We start from the raw sequence: 18,731 nt of genomic DNA, 5'->3' as shown, positions 1-18,731 counted from the left end.
TTAGAGCAACGACGTCCAGTCTCTACCGTAGTTGCCTTCAGAGTAACGACGTCCAATCTCTACCGTAGTTGTCTTCAGAGTAACACGCTCAAATCCAGTGTTCAGAAGTAAAAACCCTCTATAAAATTTCCTTTGGAATTACCATTAATTCACTGTCTTAAGACGTAGATGTGCCTCTCAATTATATCCGATTGGTGGATCTGTTGCATTCCTGTGAAGGTTGTCATTTTTATTGGCTGCTCTAGTTCACATCACTCGACCCTACATTTATTGATATATAAGTAATAATAATAATAATAAGTAATAATAATAATAATAATAATAATAATCGATCGCAATCACGCTGCTCGCTCGATCACGTGGTACACACACGTGTTGAAGGCCACCTAACAGGAATTTCACCCTGCTTCCTCGTTCTCTTGGTAGGTCGGGAAAACCGGTTCGCAGGCGGCTGGTTCGCACTAGCATGGGAGTGTAAAATATCACCCTCCTGGCGGTTAAAGAATGTTACAACTCGCTGATGAAATAAATCATTCTCCCTTACTAAATTATTACCACTTTTGAAGGGGACACGGGCGAACCGAGCACGCCTTTACCGCCTCGACCAGGCAGCCCCTTTTTAAACAGAACACTTATAGAAAAATGTAATTTTTTCGTATGTTCCATATGAACTGAAACTTTATTTTTTAAAGGTTAGTGACATTCGACACCATTGCAATATTTTTGACTCAACTTTGGCAAACTAGCAGTGACAATTGACCTTGAAACATACATTACTGTGATACATCTCGAAACATGGATCTGGACGCATTGCAGGCTGTCCTAGGCAATTCTTACAAAAAAAAAAAATAGTGTCTGTTTTCTCTTGCACAGTACCTTTCCTTTCTTTGAACATTTTGCTGGTAATATGGAACAAACAACACAACTAGTTTGTGACTCTTGTCCTGCTGCTCCCCAAGAAAATGCCTCTCCGTCAGACGCATTTGAGGTATGAAATCAGAAGGTCTTCCTCGTTTCGCCAGCGGACTGCGCTGATACTCTCGTAGAAGTCCCATTATGACAGAGTTTCTGAAGTCATGAGCACTAATTGCCCTTTTTTGAAGCTTCCTGTCAATATTTTTCCATTTATTAGTGCAGTTTCAATGAGAAAATACCACAAGACCTAATACCACATGAGTCTCTTGCATACAAATGCATACCGGTAGTTAGTTTTCAATTGATCAAATTTATCAACTCCGTTCATTTCATGCTTGTAATTTATAACTAACTTGGGCTTTTCAACAGTTACATACCCACTTTCACCTTTTTTGACCTCTTCTGAATCTTCACGATTTCAGACGAGTGAACGGTCGATAACATGTTTACCCGGCCAGTATCTTGCCACACGCACACTAGCATTTCCTCGGATGAAAGATGCCAGAACTTAGGTTTTTTCCCTTTCTTCATTTTCAGGGTTTTCATCTCTTGAAGTCCATTGTGGTTCTCACTGTCCCTCAGGCACCTATGTTATTCTCAGAAAGATGGATAAAAAGCGCTGCGCTTGAAAAAAAATTTGTCCACATACACAATTCTGCTAGTATTATCAAAACCCTCTGTCAGGTTTCTCACTGCTTTGTGTTCCAAAGTTTCGCCAGGGACTGACTCATCACTGTCCTTTCCTACATAAGTCTGAAACTTGTGAAGGTAACCACTTTTACTGTAGCATACCGACCACAATTTTACACCCCACTTTGTCGATGGCTTTGAAGGAAGGTATTGCTTACACCACAGCCTTCCCCTAAACTTCAGCATAGACTCATCAACTGATAAACATTTTCCAGGTGAAGCATGCTCAGGTACGTATTTTCTACAATAGGTATGACGGGTCTTATCTTGAATAATGGATCATAAGGTGGTGACCCTTTAGCAATGTGGTTTTCATTGTTATTGAAATGTATGAAGCTTCGAAGAAGGCAGTACTTGTCTCGCGACACCACTTGAAGCGTAACAGTAAGCCAATATTGTTCGAAAAAATAAGTCTGTAATATTGATTTACAACACAATCCCATCCCAATATCAATAGCCACCATTGCCTGAATATCTTCTATTGTGCATGCAGTCCATCGATTATACCCCGAACGCGGAGGAAAATCAGTTGTTTTATCTAAACACTGCTCGGCATATCTGTTTCCATTACTGTATGCTCGAACACTGAACGCAGCATAAATTGAAGAAATGCCTTCTTTGGGTCATCAAAATTCGAAACTTCGCTTTTCACTGTTATTTTAAAATTAGCCCCATCACATAATTTCATTTTTGTAATTCTGATGTCATCACCAGTATCCCGCCAGTCCGATACAAAATGAAGATCTTTGTTGTTGGCACTTTCTTCCGAACAATTGCTATCATCGCCACTTGTTTTATTGTCCAAATTTACTGAACAGTCTGAATCAGAATCGGCCACTCGAAGATTGAAGATTTCTTCACTGTCATTACTAATGTTGTTCCACGCCCTCATACCTGCTGAGCGAAGCCTGTTACCGGCCAGACAGCTGACAGGAATGTTGGCAGGCGGGTGTGTGAAGGATAACAAACATAGGTCCAGTATTGGCGGCTACGTTTTCAAACAATGCTTAGTACATAGTCAATACATGACTATATATGCTTGTATTATTAAATGCACCTTTATTAAACAAGCATCCGGAAACTATAGCAGGAAAGTACTAAGTCGACAAAAGTCGATTACCGCAGCGAATGCTGTAGGGAAGTTAAGTCGACAAAAAGTTGACTTCCACAGCGAAAGAGTTATAATCACGAATGATTGGCGATTAACTGTGTGCATGATAGCGGTTGAACTGTAGATTAACCATGAATCCGTGTGACAAATCGTTACCCAGAAGTTAGGGAAGAGGAAAACGTGTTCTCGTCTTGTGCCACATGACTTGACTGACAATCAGAAGCAGGAATGTTTGGAGGCCTCACAGGATTTTGTCGAAACGGCGGATGCAACACCAAATTTCTTGAACTGTATTGTCACCGAGGATGAAACGACCCTGAAACGAAACGGCAAAGCATGGAATGGCGTTCTCCGGGATCCCCTCGTCGGAAAAAGGTCGGAGCCAAAAAGTCACGCGTCAAAACGATGCTCATCACCTTTTTCGATAGTCAAGGCATTATCCACAAGGAATTTCTACCTGAGGAAACGACGTTGAATGCAGCACGGTACATTGAAATTTTGACCCGTTTCATGAAACATCTATGCAGGGTACAACCTCAGTATGCACAGCAAGGTTCATGGTTTTTGTCCATGACAACGCTTGCCCACACACAGCCAATATCGTTGAACAGTTCATGGCAAAAAAGGGGGTGGTGTAACTTGAACATCCCCCATACTCGCCAGATCTCAATCTTCCAGACTTCTTCCTATTCCCATGACTCAAACTCGCTTGAAAGGAAAGAGATTTAACGATATTCCTGACATCCAACGAAAGTTTCCAGGACATGTATCGCCGATCTCAGCAGTGCAGTTATGGGAGTGGACTATTTTGAAGGACAGTAAGGTCACTGTCGTGCATTGTTCATCTATGTTGATAGTACAGGACTATTCACCGAACTTTATTGTCACAGGTTGTATGTTACACAATTTGCTCTATTTTATGTATTTCTCTTAATTTTAGCTTTCTTGTTCTTTCCTGTTATTACTTATATCTGACTCTGTACTGTTATCTTGTATCTTCTTTCCTCTTTCCCTGCTCTTTCTTCTCTTCTGTCCATCTAGTAGAAAGCACTTTATGGAACTACACTCGGTCGGACGACAGCGAGTCTGACAGCAACCGGAACGCTGCTAACACTCGCAGTGAGTACCTTTCTCTCCTTCAGCTCTGCGTAGTTACGTTGCTGCCCTTGAGACACACACAATCAGGTGGTGACTTCCACATCCTGACAGGCAAGCTGCATTCGAACATTACACTTTAAATAACTCCAGTAGTAGTCAGTATTAGAGTATTAATAAATTATTAATAACTCATGCATTAAACATATTTTCATACCTCATCAGTAGTTTTTGGTTCATACTGCCTGATTGCAAAATTTTTGATATCCATCAGAAATGGTTTGAAGACATCTTTTTGTACAATTGGGTATGAAAGAAGGGTGTAATGATGCAACAATACTGGAGTGTTTGTTCATACAACTCAGAGGTATGGCCACATTTCACTAATTATTATTTAGTGCCGGGAGTGTCCAAGGACACGTTTAGCTTCCCTGGTGCAGGTCCCTGTAGTTACAGTCTTGTGAGTGAGGAGATGATGATTATTGTTTAAAGGGTCATTGGCCTCTGTGAGGAACTGGCGTTTGTTTTGATCACATTTGAATTTATCAAATCAGTGTGTAGAGAAATGAGAAAAAGTCATATCAATTTGTAATCCAGAATTACCTATAAGTGGAACTGTTGTGTCTGTGGCACCAAGCGACTTGGCCATGTGGCTAGGGGAACTAGTGGGTTTGAACCCAATTGTCAGCCGCCCTGAAGATGGTTTTCCGTGGTTTCAGATTTTCACACCAGGCTGTACCTACTCCTAGGCCTTTCCTGTCCCATCATCGCCACATGTTGGTGTGACGTAAACCAGTTGTAAAAATATTTCTATTCATGCGAATGACGTATAACACACATTGAGTACAGTTGCATTGTTTACACTATTGCTGTCATGCTACATTACACTAAAATCATCATTGCGTTCTCAATTTCGTTTACCACACTGTTGAGCTGATGTGTGTCATGGTGACCCTGAACTGAAAGTGGTAATAGATGGTCAAGATGGTTGACCACATGTTTCACTGACAATTTTGTAAGCTATGAGAAGGTAGTGCCTGTATCAGAGCTCTTAAACATGCCAACACCAGGAAATGGATGGGTTTGTGGTTTCTTTTCAGTTTCGACGAGTTAATCTATAACTGTGACGTGCTTCAGTCTGTCAAAACTAATTCAAGACGAATACAATCAGAAAATACCTGAAATAGAACACATTTAATAACACACTGAGTGAAGAATCGCTGGACAAAGGACTAACCAGAATTTAAGTATTGCTATCACATTTGATGTTTCTTTTCTTTCATTGTATTAAAATTTGAACATAATTGCAATCGGAAAGGTATCTTAAATTCTTTACCAAGGAGCTGAGAAGATCGAGAAATTACAGCACTTAATTCAGGAAACTGTACAACTTCTAGAGCTTACAGGCTCAAACTATTTACAAAATTGAACACAAGTCAATTTTTGAGAGGAATAGTCAAAACCTTTGACCCACAGGTCTTAAGAATCTTGCAAGGGGGAGGTTACCTGTTAGGAAATTTACAAATTTAATGAAAGAAGTCTTACAACACATGAAGTAATGGATTTTCACACATGACCACATCGGTCAGAATCATAGTTGAAGCAGTAAGTACACTACTGTACAATTACCCTCGAAGAAAAGAAAAAGGCCCACACCACACGGCCGTAGAAAGAGAAATGAGGTTAAATTTACAAGGCCTAAGGTAAACAGAGGAATGGAGGCAGAATTAATATTAAAACAGGAGACTAAGTGGGCGTAAGACTCAATGACACGGAGGCTAAGCTCGTGCTATCAGGTAAGTAAGAGAAAATTTCAAGCGGAAAAACGAGTAGGAATTTAGAAAACTGTCACTCCACATTAATTGAGAGGAAGGTTAACCACTCGTGCTTCCTTACATTTCAACTATTTCCCACAAGTTGCATTTTCCGTGAGTCCGAAGACTGAAAGTTACATTTGATTTAAAAATGAGAAAGCCCTACATTTTGAGGAAAGCCGGGCTGGCAACCTAGTGATCACATACTAAGGGGAATGTAGAAATCTTTCCGGGCTTCATATGCAGTAAATTGACTGCCATCCTTGTTTATAAAGATGTCATGATGTCTTTCATCTGCCGGAGGTGTCCGTAGAACGCACATTAAAGCTCCTGCAAGATCAAAAGGCTTATGCACAAATTTTGCTTCTTATATAGTAGTTTGGCAGAATAATCTAATATTTTAAATAAGCACCCTTTTGATTGGGTTAAGGAATTTTAATATCAAAGTTTATGATAGCTTGATTAACTTGATGTCACGCTTCTAGATGGGTGGGTTCTTTTAATTGCAGTTTTGATAACTTTGGAGAATTAAAATAAACAATAGAAAGTCGACAGTTCATACAACATCCAAAAAAAAACATTCTCCATGACTAGTAATGGGGTGTGAACTCCAGATTGTGCTAAAATATTGATATCAGAGACATCTAATCCTCGAAGAAAGAAAGAAAAAAAAAAAACAAAAAAAAAAAAAACAAAAAACGATGATTTCACAAAGTTCCCAGTTTTTACCAGAGGTGGCACAGTTAGTGAAGACACAACTTTAACTTCACAGAGAGGCCTTACTCATGGTACAATAACATCAACAATAATCACCATCATCAGTCGTAATACTCATGAGTATCGAGACCCCATTGTTTTGTCTCTAACATGTTTCACAAAGTGTCACCATCCAACTCGATCTTCAGCTTTTCTTAGGACGTTCTGAAGAAGAACGCAAGTTATCTTCCTACCCTGATCTAGCCACCTGCTTGCTGTCCTTCCACGGGGTCTTTTAAAATTAACTTAAAATTAGCCAATGTCTTAGGTAGGGATTTGAAATTACAACCTTTCCAATTACGCCTTGAGAGATATTTTCTTACTTTCTTGAAGCTCTCCTTTTTCTTCTTAACAGAGAGACCAGGTATACTGGGAGGTCCAGCACAGGATATCAGGACTTTTAGTAAAATACCCAAAGGGAAAGGAAAAATCCCAACAACACGAGCAGGGGAAAGGAAAAGAAATGAGTGTAAATGACCTCCAAAGATAAAATCAATCACACTCAACATGGGTTACATCAAACCACAGAGCAATATCACAAGGGGCAGTCTACCATATTAAATCATAATCATCTCCTTTTCAAAAACAATTATCATCACCAAGGATACAATAGCTAATTGTTATACATGGTGAGGACCAATCCCTGGGAAGGACAACAATGGTAGGAAAAATGAAGGCCAGTAAGCCATGAGCCATCCCCAAAAACACGTAAAAACCCAAAAAGAAATCAAGTAATAAATAAAGGAACAAGAAACAAATTTAATACGAAAGGTATCCCACCCTGATAATCCTTACTGGATCTCCCATGCATTAACTCAGTTTTAAAACCGAAGTATTTGAAACAGAAGTAACATCAAAGGTTGATGATGATGACAATAATAATAATAATAATAATAATAATAATAATAATAATAATAATAATAATAATAATAATAATAATAATAATAATAATAATAATAATTAAAATTCCTCATTTCGTACTTTTCTTTACAATTTTACCCAAGAAACCAATTAAATTCCTTATCGTGAAGGTTAAACATCCTAGGGACATAAATAAGCAAAACTACTACATTTTCAACCTGATGTATGAAAACACAGTATGTTCATGAAATTTTTATAAGAAGGTTTTATCATAATTTTCCGCCGCACACCACTAATTTAATGATGACAGGCACTCTTCGAAGAAATCACTGAAGTAGTTCACTCCGGGTGGGAAATACCAAGGTAATTTTAAAGATGTGGGCTTACATTTTAGTTGCTCCAGCAGTAGAAAAGTTTCAGACATGGCCAAGCCATGCTACCTTACCAGACCAAGATCACAAACTGCAGGAAAACAACAAATCTTGTACTACGAGGATGAAAAAAGAAGAATCTTCTGAGGGTGTGGAGCACAACCCTGCATCTCTTATATTATTATCCGTAGTCCATGCCGCTACTCCAGTACGTAACATGGGAACAGATACACAAGCGACTTCTCTCCATGATGGAATCACAGCGAGTGCAAGGCTTCGCTTCCCTCTCTCTCTCTGGAGTCGAGAGTTTCCAAAATGGCCGACTCAAGCGTTTTGATTGGCCGGAGCAAGACGAAGAAGAAAGGCGACAAATAGTTCCCACTATAGCCGCAAGATAGCGGTATCAATCAGAGCTTACAAGCGCTCTCAGAATTAAACATCACGAATAATTGTGAGAACACAGTTCAAGCAGTAGAATAAATGACACGAATTTCAATGCCGAAACAGGCTATGCTAAAATGTAGATGGAGAGGAGACTAATACATTACGTTCTTATAGGAGACACACTTACTAGGCCGCACTAATCTCCTCCTTCTGTTCTTATTGGGTGTTGAGTATTTGCACTATTAAACACTTTCTATTCTTTTCCTCTATTTTGTAACCTCTTCCTTTCATTATCTTTCCAGACATTTTCATTATGAAGTCCTTTTTTGTACATCCTGTTGCATTTTCTTCTTGAAGTACAACATTAATAGGACCACCTATTGCTGCCACCTTCAAACCAGTCTGTAATTGCTTCGGTTGCGAAAATGTGTATTCACAGAGTTCAGTCGGCATTTGAAAGCACAGTGCCGGACATTGAGTGTGTCTTCGACTTCTAAACAATTTTGGGACTTCATATTCATTAATTATATTGTGACATTGCGCCTCATTCGCTGGCTCATTTAACTTTTAACCTCTTCTTGTAAACATTATGAGATAGTGCTGAAATTTGCGTGTGTTGTGCTACTATTCAGAAGATCGCGCGTTACTTCTTATAAGTGACTGACTTTCTACTTCTTCTAGATTTTACGATTTAAAATTGCTCAGTGCCAATCCCAATTAACATATTTTGCCTCTTCAACTGTTTTTGTGAAAGACTCTCTTTAATTTCTTATTTACCTATGCATTGTTTTTTGCATTTTATTCAGCTGATGACCCAGATTAGGGTCGAAACCGGTACCGCTTCCGCTTTTAATTGAATAGGAATGTAATACTACACTTCATATATATTTGTATTGATGAACTACCTTATTTATTATTTCAATTTCATTGTAACACCAGCTAAGCCGTACCGAAAGCCATTTTTTAATGGATTTATGTGATGCTCTAATGGGGGCAAGTACACTGGCGAATCTCATATTGAAATCATTTTTAGAGAAGTATACAAAAAACTGTCTTCCAATATCATTTGCATGGGGACTGTTACATACACACATAAATACATCTTCATTATAGACTGTTATGCCTTTCAGAGTTCAGTCTGCAAGCCTCTGTGAATTTACTAATCACTGCCACAATCCTCTATTTGTAACTAGTTCTGTAGCCTTGTTTAGTTCTATACCTCTTATCTTTAGATGGTTGGAAACTGAGTCTAAGCATTGTCCTCTTGGTCTCCCTCTACCCCTCTCACCCTCCAAAACAAATCCTAAATTCTTGCAATTATCTACCTGTTCCAGATTTGTATTTCCAATCTGACATTCAGTTCTCTTTGATTTCTTACCTACTGACATCAACTTAGTCTTGTATAAATGTTCAGTCCGTCAGCGCTTCGGCTGGTGGGATCCTCAACAGCTCTGCCATCAGCTATCATAGATGGCCTAGGCATCACTGAAGAGGCGTACTAGGGAAATGAGGAGTGAGGTAGTTTCCCGTTGCTTTCCTTACCGAGTCAGAGTTGCTATTACACATCAGTCTGCCAAGCCCACTGAAATGCATCAACCAACCCTATGAGCAACATTTTCACACCATACATAGCAGGGACTGGCTGCATAAGGAATTGGCATTACTAGCATCGCTCGTACTTCAGTCACTTTCATATTGTCGAAACCAAGGATAAGACAGACAGATCTATGAAAGTAACAAAATTGCTCTAGCCCATACCAGGAGACATAGCGCACTGTAAACACTAGGTCCTGCCAGCAAAGGCATAATTTAGTCTTAGAAAGGCTAATTTTCATACCATACTCAATTGCACCTATTTTCAAGTTCCAAGATGTTAGACTGCAGGCTTTCAGCACAATCTGCCATTAAGACCAAGTCGTCAGCATAGGCCAGATTGCTTACTACATTTCCACCTAACTGAATCCCTCCCTGCCACTTCCCTTTCAGAAGATGATCCAAGTAAACTATGAACAATAAAGGTGAAAGATTACAGCCTTGTCTAACCCCTGTAATTGCAACATAAATACCTCTGATTTATTTTAATAATTACCGGTACCCTTGATCCCATAGTCCCCCAGTATGGTGAATATCTTTTCCCTCTCGGTACTCTGTCATATGCCTTCTCCAGATGTTTTTTTGCTAGTTGCTTTACGTCGCACCGACACAGATAGGTCTTATTGCAACGATGGGATAGGAAAGGGCTAGGATTGGTAAGGAAGTGGCCATGGTCTTCATTAAGGTACAGCCCCAGCATTTGCCTGGTGTGAAAATGGGAAACCACGGAAAAGCATCTTCAGGGCTGCCGACAGTGGGGTTCGAACCCACTATCTCCCGGGTGCAAGCTCACAGCTGCGCGCTTCTAACTGCATGGCCAACTCGCTCGGTTTCTCTAGATCTATGAAACATAAACATAACTTTCTATTCCTCTCATAGCATTTTTCAATTACCTGGTGCATACTGAAAATCTGATGGTGATAGCCCCTCTGTGGTCTGAAACCACACTGATATTCTTCAAACTTCCTATCAACCACTGATCGCACCCTCCCCTCCAAGATGGCAGTAAAGACTTTGCCACCCCCTGTGGGTGGGGTACGCAGATGAAGAATACACCCACGGTATCTCCTGCCTGTCGTAAGAGGTGACTAAAAGGGGCCCAACGGGCTCTCAACTTGGGGGTGTGGATTGGTGACTACGGGGCCCTTAGCGGAGTCCTGGCATTGCTTCCACTTACTTGTGCCAGGCTCCTCACTTTCGCCTATCCTGTCCGACGTCCCTTGGTTAACTCTTGTTCTTTTCCGACCCCGATGGTATTAGAGCATTCGAGACCTAGGGCGTCTTTCGTTTTCACGCCCTTCGTGGCCCTTGCCTTTCTTCGTCCGTTACTTCATTTCTCGAAGTGATGGATCCCTTCTTTTCTTTTTTCTCTTTGTCTACCCCTGTGGGTAGGGGATGCAGACGAAGAATACACCCACGGTATCCTCTGCCTGTCATAAGAGGAGACTAAAAGGGGTGACCAAGGGATTGAAACAGAACTATGAAACTACTTATGATTAGTACTTTGGAAGCAGCCCCCTGGTCAGTAATATTGTCTCTGGGAAGGTGAGGATCCACTGATTGTTTTACATTCATATTCATCCATTCATTCTTCATTGCATTTCGTACCATCAGGGGCCGATGACCTAGATGTTAGGCCCCTCTAAACAAGTATCATCATCAAAGACTTTGCCTGGTATACTGATTAATGAGATACCATGGGTCGCCTTTACTTGTGAGTAGTACCACTCTGGTACGTACCCAATAGTTTTTGTGATTAGTAGCAGCAGAGAGTGGTTCACTGTGGATTTCCAGTACCCGTGATTAGTACCATTGTGAGAAACACCATGGGTCTGGGCGTTGCCTGTGGTTAGTAACACTATATGAGCGACACCGTGGGTCTGCGTTGCCTTTGATTAGTACCCACAATATGAGGAACACCACGGGAATAACGGCGCCCGCGATTAGTACACCTATGTGAGGTTACCTATGTGTGGTGCTATTATGTGAGAAACACCAGAGGTCTTTGTTACCTGTGCGACGTACAATACTTGTGAGTAGTACCATCAGGTGTGGAACACCGTGAGTCTACGGTACTTTTGATTAGTACCGCAACATGACGAATACCGGTTCTACTTTATTAGCGATAAGTACCATTGTGAGCGACCGTTGACATGGATAATGAACTCCTTTAGACAACAAGCATCCTCGATTCAGGATTGTACTTTGGAAGCAGCCCCTTGGTCAGTAATATTGTCTCTGGGAAGGTGAGGATCCACTGATTGTTTTACATTCATATTCATCCATTCATTCTTCATTGCATTTCGTACCGTCAGGGGCCGATGACCTAGATGTTAGGCCCCTCTAAACAAGAAGTATCATCATCAAAGACTTTGCCTGGTATACTGATTAATGAGATACCTCGACAATTGTTGCAATCCTTCCTGTTCCCTTGCTTATAGATAGGTGCAATTACTGCTTTTATCCAATCTGGAGGTACCTTACTAACACTCCATGCTAATTTTACTACTCTATGAAGTCATTTTATCTCTGCCTTCCCACTATACTTCACCATTTCAGGTCTAACTTCATCTATTCCTGCTGCTTTATGACAAGGCAGTTCATTTACCAAGCATTCCACTTCATCAGGTTTAATTTGACCAACAACATTGTCCTCCTCTCCATGAGCTCGCTTGTTTGCGACATCACTAAGAAGAAGACCTAGAAACCTTCCATCTTAAATGAATGTTTACTCAAGCAGCAGATAAGAAAGTATTTGGCTAATTGTATTATAGGACCTGTACCGTATCTATTAACTTTGGTTGTCAAGTAGTATGCCAGAAATACATTCTCTCTCCATCTCTCCATATTAGACATATAATGTGGAAAAACAGTCCCATATTCTTCAAACCAACATGTATAAAAGACACTATCATGCAACTTAACATTATATATGTGCCAAAGTTGGAAGAGAAGTCACATTGTGCAATATAAACGTCCAAATATTCGCTATTAAATCCAAAATCTTCAAAATATGCATTATGCATGAATTTTCTCTTAAAAAGGCCAATACATGCAAACATGTACTGATAAAAAAAAGGTCTTTTGGTATCATTAAGTCTTGCAAAGTTTGAATGGTATCATTAAGTCTTGCAAAGTTTGAAAAGTGTAACCAGCTCATTTGCATGGAAATCCAGGCTGTAGTCATAACCTAAACTGACCATGACCTTGGTAGGCTTATTAAAGGAAATGTATCTACCCGCAGTACATACATACATACATACATACATACATACATACATACATACATACATACATACATACATTATCATTATAGACTGTTATACTTTTCAGCGTTCAGTCTGCAAGCCTCTGTGAATTTACTAAACGTCGCCACAATCCTCGATTTTCAACTAGTGTTGTGGCCTCATCTAGTTCTATACCTCTTATCTTTAAATTGTTAGAAACCGAGTCTAACCATCGTCGTCTTGGTCTCCCTCTACTTCTCTTAACCTCCATAGCAGAGTCCATTATTCTCCTAGGTAACGTATCTTCCTCCATTCGCCTCACATGACCCACCACCGAAGCCGGTTTATGCGTACAGCTTCATCCATAGAGTTCATTCCTAAATTAGCCTTTACCTCCTCATTCCAAGTACCCTCCTGCCATTGTTCCCACCTGTTTGTACCAGCAATCATTCTTGCTACTTTCATGTCTGTTACTTCTAACTTATGAATAAGATATCCTGAGTCCACCCAGCTTTCGCTCCCGTAAAGCAAAGTTGGTCTGAAAACAGACCGATGTAAAGATAGTTTCGTCTGGGAGTTCACTTCCTTCTTACAGAATACTGTTGATCGCAACTGCGAGCTCACTACATTAGTTTTACTACAACTTGATTCAATCTCACTTACTATATTACCATCCTGGGAGAACACACAACCTAAGTACTTGAAATTATCGACCTGTTCTAGCTTTGTATCACCAATCTGACATTCAGTTCTGTTGAATTTCTTACCTGTATGTATGTTCAGTCTTCAGCCCTAAGGCTGGTTGGATCCTCAACAGCTCTGCCTCAGCTGTCATAGATGGCCTAGGCATCACTGAAGAGGCATACTAGGGAAATGAGGAGTGAGGTACTTTCCCGTTGCTTTCCTCACCGAGCCAGAAGTTGCTGTTATATATCAGTCTGCCAAGCCCACTGAAATGCATGCACCAACCGACCCTATGAGCAACATTTTCACACCATTCATAGCAGGGACTGGCTGCACAAGGAATGGCATTACTAGCATCGTTCATACCTCAGTCACTTTCATATTGTCTAAGCCAAGGATAAGACAGAGACAGATCAATGAAAGTAACAAAATTGCTCTAGCCCATACCAGAAGACATAGTGCACTGTAAACACTAGGCCTGGCCAGCAAAGGCATTTTCCTACTGACATCAATTTAGTCTTCGAGAGGCTAATTTTCATACCATACTCATTGCACCTATTTTCAAGTTCCAAGATATTAGACTGCAGGCTTTCGGCATAATCTGCCATTAAGACCAAGTCGTCACCATAGGCCAAACTGCTTACTACATTTCCACGTAACTGAATCCCTCCCTGCCATTTTATACCTTTCAGCAGATGATCCATGTAAACTACGAACAGCAAAGGTGAAAGATTACAGCCTTGTCTAACCCCTGTAAGTACCCCGAACCAAGAACTCATTCTACCATCAATTCTCACCGAAGTCCAATTGTCAACATAAATCCCATTGATTGATTTTAATAATCTACCTTTAATTCCATAGTCCCCCAGTATAGTGAACATCTTTTCCCTCAGTACCCTGTTGTATGCTTTCTCTAGATCTACGAAACATAAACACAACTGCCTATTTCTCTCGTAGCATTTTTCAGTTACCTGGCGCATACTGAAAATCTGATCCTGACAGTTTCTCTGTGGTCTGAAACCACACTGGTTTTCATCCAACTTCCTCTCAATGACTGATCGCACCCTCCCTTCCAAGATGCCAGTGAATACTTTGCCTGGTATACTAATCAATGAGATACCTCGATAGTTCTTGCAATCCTTCCTGGTCCCTTGCTTATAGATAGGTGCAATTACTGCTTTTGTCCAATCTGAAGGTACCTTATCAACACTCCATGCTAATTTTACTACTCTATGAAGCCATTTTATCTCTGCCTTCCCACTATACTTCACCATTTCAGTTCTAACTTCATCTATTCCTGCTGCCTTATGACAATGGAGTTTACTTACCATCCTTTCCACTTCCTCAAGAATAATTTCACCAACATCATTATCCTTCTCCCCATGAGCTTGACTGTTTGCAACACCACCAGGATGATTTCCTTTTACATTGAGATGATGTTCAAAATATTCCCTCCACCTCTCCAGTAATTAATTAATTTCATGTGGCTATTTCTAGCCGAGTGCAGCCTTTGTAAGGCAGACCCTCCGATGAGGGTGTGCGGCGTCTGCCATGTGTAGGTGACTGCGTGTTATTGTGGTTGAGGATAGTGTGATGTGTAGTGTGCAAGTTGCAGGGATGTTGGGGACAGCACAAACACCCACAAATCCCCGACCCGGGACCCTCTGAACCGAAAGCCAGTTCGCTGACCATTCAGCCAACGAGTCGGACACCTCTCCAGTGATTCCCTGGGATCTAATATGAGGTGAAATGTTTCTACACAGATAGAGGAATTCATGTTGAAAGAAACCTATAAATTAAATATAGCATATAAATCTTCACATTTTTATAAATACTTGAAGAAATCAACAAACTAGATCACCATAAAACATTTGTAATACACAGCTGGCAGAACAACATGCATCACAAGACTGATTGTTTCTTGCAGGAAAAAAAAGTGGTATTAAATTGGATTTCGTAATAGCTATGTAGTTTGTTGTTGTTATTATTGTAATCTTGAATGAGATTAACAACAAATGAAATAAAATCTTAAACAAGGAAATATAATTACATTTGGGCAAGTTAAAATCGGCGCTTTAAAGCAAAATCAAACAACAAATTAAGAAAATAAGGGCATTGAAATCTCAATCATTGTTATCTATCTAAATTACGAAATGTGAAAGTTGATTTTGATGAATGTTGGTTCGAAGGAATTTTGTAATGTTGAGTAACGGTGCATTTAATATTGCTAACTGACTTTTGTGGCAGGATGTACTGCCACGTGCAGATTTTTAATAACAAAAATTTCTACGTTTCGCAGTCGAAACATCCAGAAACTTGCTGATGTAATGAGATGTATACTGATTGATTGATGGTGCAGGTGGCCACGGAGAATGTATTAGCCAAGGATATTGCATGTGGTCTTTATAGGATTAATCTTTTAAGTGATGTATTCTTCAGCATAATAGGGTTGTGATTGTGGTTGTTTATATTGATTTTTATACGATACTATGTTATCTGTGTTTTCTTCAGTATATTTTTTGATATAATCTTTTCAAATTGAATGTGTGTACATCTTCAGTCTGGGAAGCCATATTTGTTTATTTACTTATAGTGCTTAGTTACCATAGCACTTGAATGATCAGCTGGTGATCACGTAAGTAAGGTTAACCGAAGTTTATATACCTCTGCTGACACATCATGCATTGAGATGGATGATTCAAACAGAAGTAATGTTTCAGCTAATGACAAAAGTAATTCTTCTCAGCCTGTGTGTAACCATTGCGGGCAACTGTTTAAGTCCACTCGGGGAGTCAAAAGCACATCCGAATGAGCACTGAACATGGCTAGTGAATAAAAAAAAATCAAATCAAAATCTCTTTATTTGCAAATGAGGTGTCTACCTCGGTGGCAAATGGTACACTAAAATACATTATTGTCAAGCACTAAATATTAAATTAACAAGAGAAGACAGAAGGTGACATCGATGATTCTGAATTTTTCTTATTTGTAGAAGACTTTCTGAAGTTTCTGTCCACTGCAATTGATTTTTTGCCTGGGCCTAAACACCCAGCAAGGAAATTTTACGAGACGCGTAAAAAGAAATAGTATGTTAATACGGAAAAAGGATATAAACAAAGTTCAAATTCGCAAAGGTCTGCTAATAGGGATAGAGAAAAAGACGAAGTAAATATTTATATCAGTTGACTCAATTTCAGTTCCACTATCAACGTAGGAAAGCAGTTAGAACTGTCCTTCCTGAAAACAATGAAAGATATCTGATTAATCCGCAACATTTATATGGCTTTTTCCATGAAATATTAGGACATGAAAATAATTCAGTGAGAGAAAATTATCCCCCAAAAGTGAGTGAAGCTACACAAGCGGTTTACAATGATACATTTAATGATGTTATATCTAAAGATGAAATACAGTTTGCAACAAGTAGAATTGCAGTGGACACTTCACCTGGACCAGATTACGTCATCGTTAGAGCTATTAAAAATGACATCGCTTCCGAGATAATTGCCACAATAGCCACTCGTATGCTTCAAACAGGACAGATACCACCGTGTTTTAGAAAGGCAAGAACCGTTCTTATACACAAGGGAGGTGACCCTGATGACATTGCAAAGTGGAGACCAATCACAATATTTTCTGTTGTTAGGAGAGTAATTGAGCGAGCTCTTGATAAACGCCTGAGAGAATATGTTGCTTTTAATCCACAACAACGGGGATTCATATCTTCAGCCGGTACACATATAAATACTTCTACAGTCGATTCGGTTTTAAATTCCGCGAAACTGAACAAAACTGATCTAACAGTGATTTTTCTAGATGTCAGAAAGGCGTTTGACAACATTGGGCACCTTCATTTACATGAGACCTTGAGGACATTAGGAATACCTGAGAAATTAAAGGAAGTAATAGTTAATCTCCAGACAGGAAACACTACAAAAATAGAAACTGTAACTGGAAAGACAGCCACCTTAAGCCTAAGAAGGGGCGTTATGCAGGGATCACCTCTTTCTCCCTGTCTCTACAATCTAGCAACAGATCATATTTTAAATGAACTGAAGACTCTCTCACAAGCCACTATGGATTTTCTTCAGTACTGCATCTTCCACCTTTAACGATCATGGGTTTCGCTGATGACTTAGTTGTCATAGGAAATAGTCGAAGAGCAGCACTTGAGATCTCGAATATAGTCACAAGGAGTTTTCATGAAATAGGGCTTTATATAAACCCAATGAATTCTACGGCAATCTGCATCGAACGCGGAAAGTTAATCGAAGACCCAGCTGAATTTAAGAGCTATGATATATCGAGTTTGCGACGTGGGGAAACAATCCGCTATCTGGGAGTTAACTTTTCAAATGAAATAATTTTCCAACCTACACAGGAGCTCAAAAAATTACAAAATGAAATGGAGAAATTGATTTCTTCTCCACTATTACAGGATGACCAGAAATTTAAAGTAATAAACACAGTTATATGCCCATCTCTCATATACCCATTCCAAACTATCAAGCCAGAGAAGATTCCGAAAAAGTTCCTTGCTGATACAGACATACTAATACGAAGTGCTCTTAACGAAATTCTTCAAATACCTGCAGACATTCCTAATGGAATAGTCTACACTGAGAAAAAATATAAGGGCTTGGGACTCTTCTGCTCCACTTGGAAAGCTCATCTTCAGCACATCATCTGTAAGGTACTATTAAGCTCAGGTGACGAATACATCCGTGCTACAAGAAATCTGAAAGAAGTAACTAACTACAATCCCTCAATGTCCCTCCATCTGACAATTTGCTGCATCCACGCCTAGAAATAACAGATGCCAGGAAAGTGAGAAGAGTACTGAGAGAAAGGGCATTCAGTGAGTGGTGTAACTTGCAGCAGAAAGGTAAAGGTGTATGTTTGTACAATGAATATACTCCTGCCAACTCCTTGATTCGAGACCATCAAGGCTTATGATGTAGTGAATGGCGTGAAGCAATTAAGATGACAGCAAACATTTTAGCAGTTAGATCGGTACCAGGAAGATCTCAGAACGATTCCCTTTGTAGGCGCTGCCTCAAGGAGATTGAAACTCTTGCTCATGTTCTGGGATCTTGTCCTCATGGTGAACTTTTAAGGAATACGCGTCATCATAACATTCGCTCGTTAACTGCGGCAATGCTAAAAGACCATGGTTTCCAGGTATTTGAAGAGGTTCATGGCTTAGCGGACAACGGAAGGCACAGAAGGA

General features: G+C 39.9%; 1 protein-coding gene across 4 annotated transcripts in view; it reads left to right on the top strand.

Moving 5' to 3' along the window:
* The window catches only part of pcx (pecanex), a 514,715-nt gene that overhangs the window by 173,734 nt on the left and 322,250 nt on the right, over positions 1 to 18,731 (top strand). For 2 of the 4 annotated variants that reach the window (XM_067155269.2, XM_068229749.1), the window contains exon 8: positions 3,761 to 3,835. The exons of 1 other annotated variant lie outside the window; for it this stretch is intronic. In XM_067155269.2, coding sequence (XP_067011370.2) covers positions 3,761 to 3,835 — 75 coding nt within the window. Of the gene's footprint in view, positions 1 to 3,757; positions 3,836 to 18,731 lie in introns of all 4 variants that reach the window. One more of the 4 variants, XM_067155268.2, reaches the window with a different exon arrangement.

This window comes from Anabrus simplex, chromosome 11 (genome assembly GCF_040414725.1).
Source record: "Anabrus simplex isolate iqAnaSimp1 chromosome 11, ASM4041472v1, whole genome shotgun sequence".
NCBI lineage: Eukaryota > Metazoa > Arthropoda > Insecta > Orthoptera > Tettigoniidae > Anabrus > Anabrus simplex.
The sequence above is the reverse complement of the archived record's forward strand: the minus strand, read 5'-3'. Positions and strand labels throughout refer to the sequence as shown.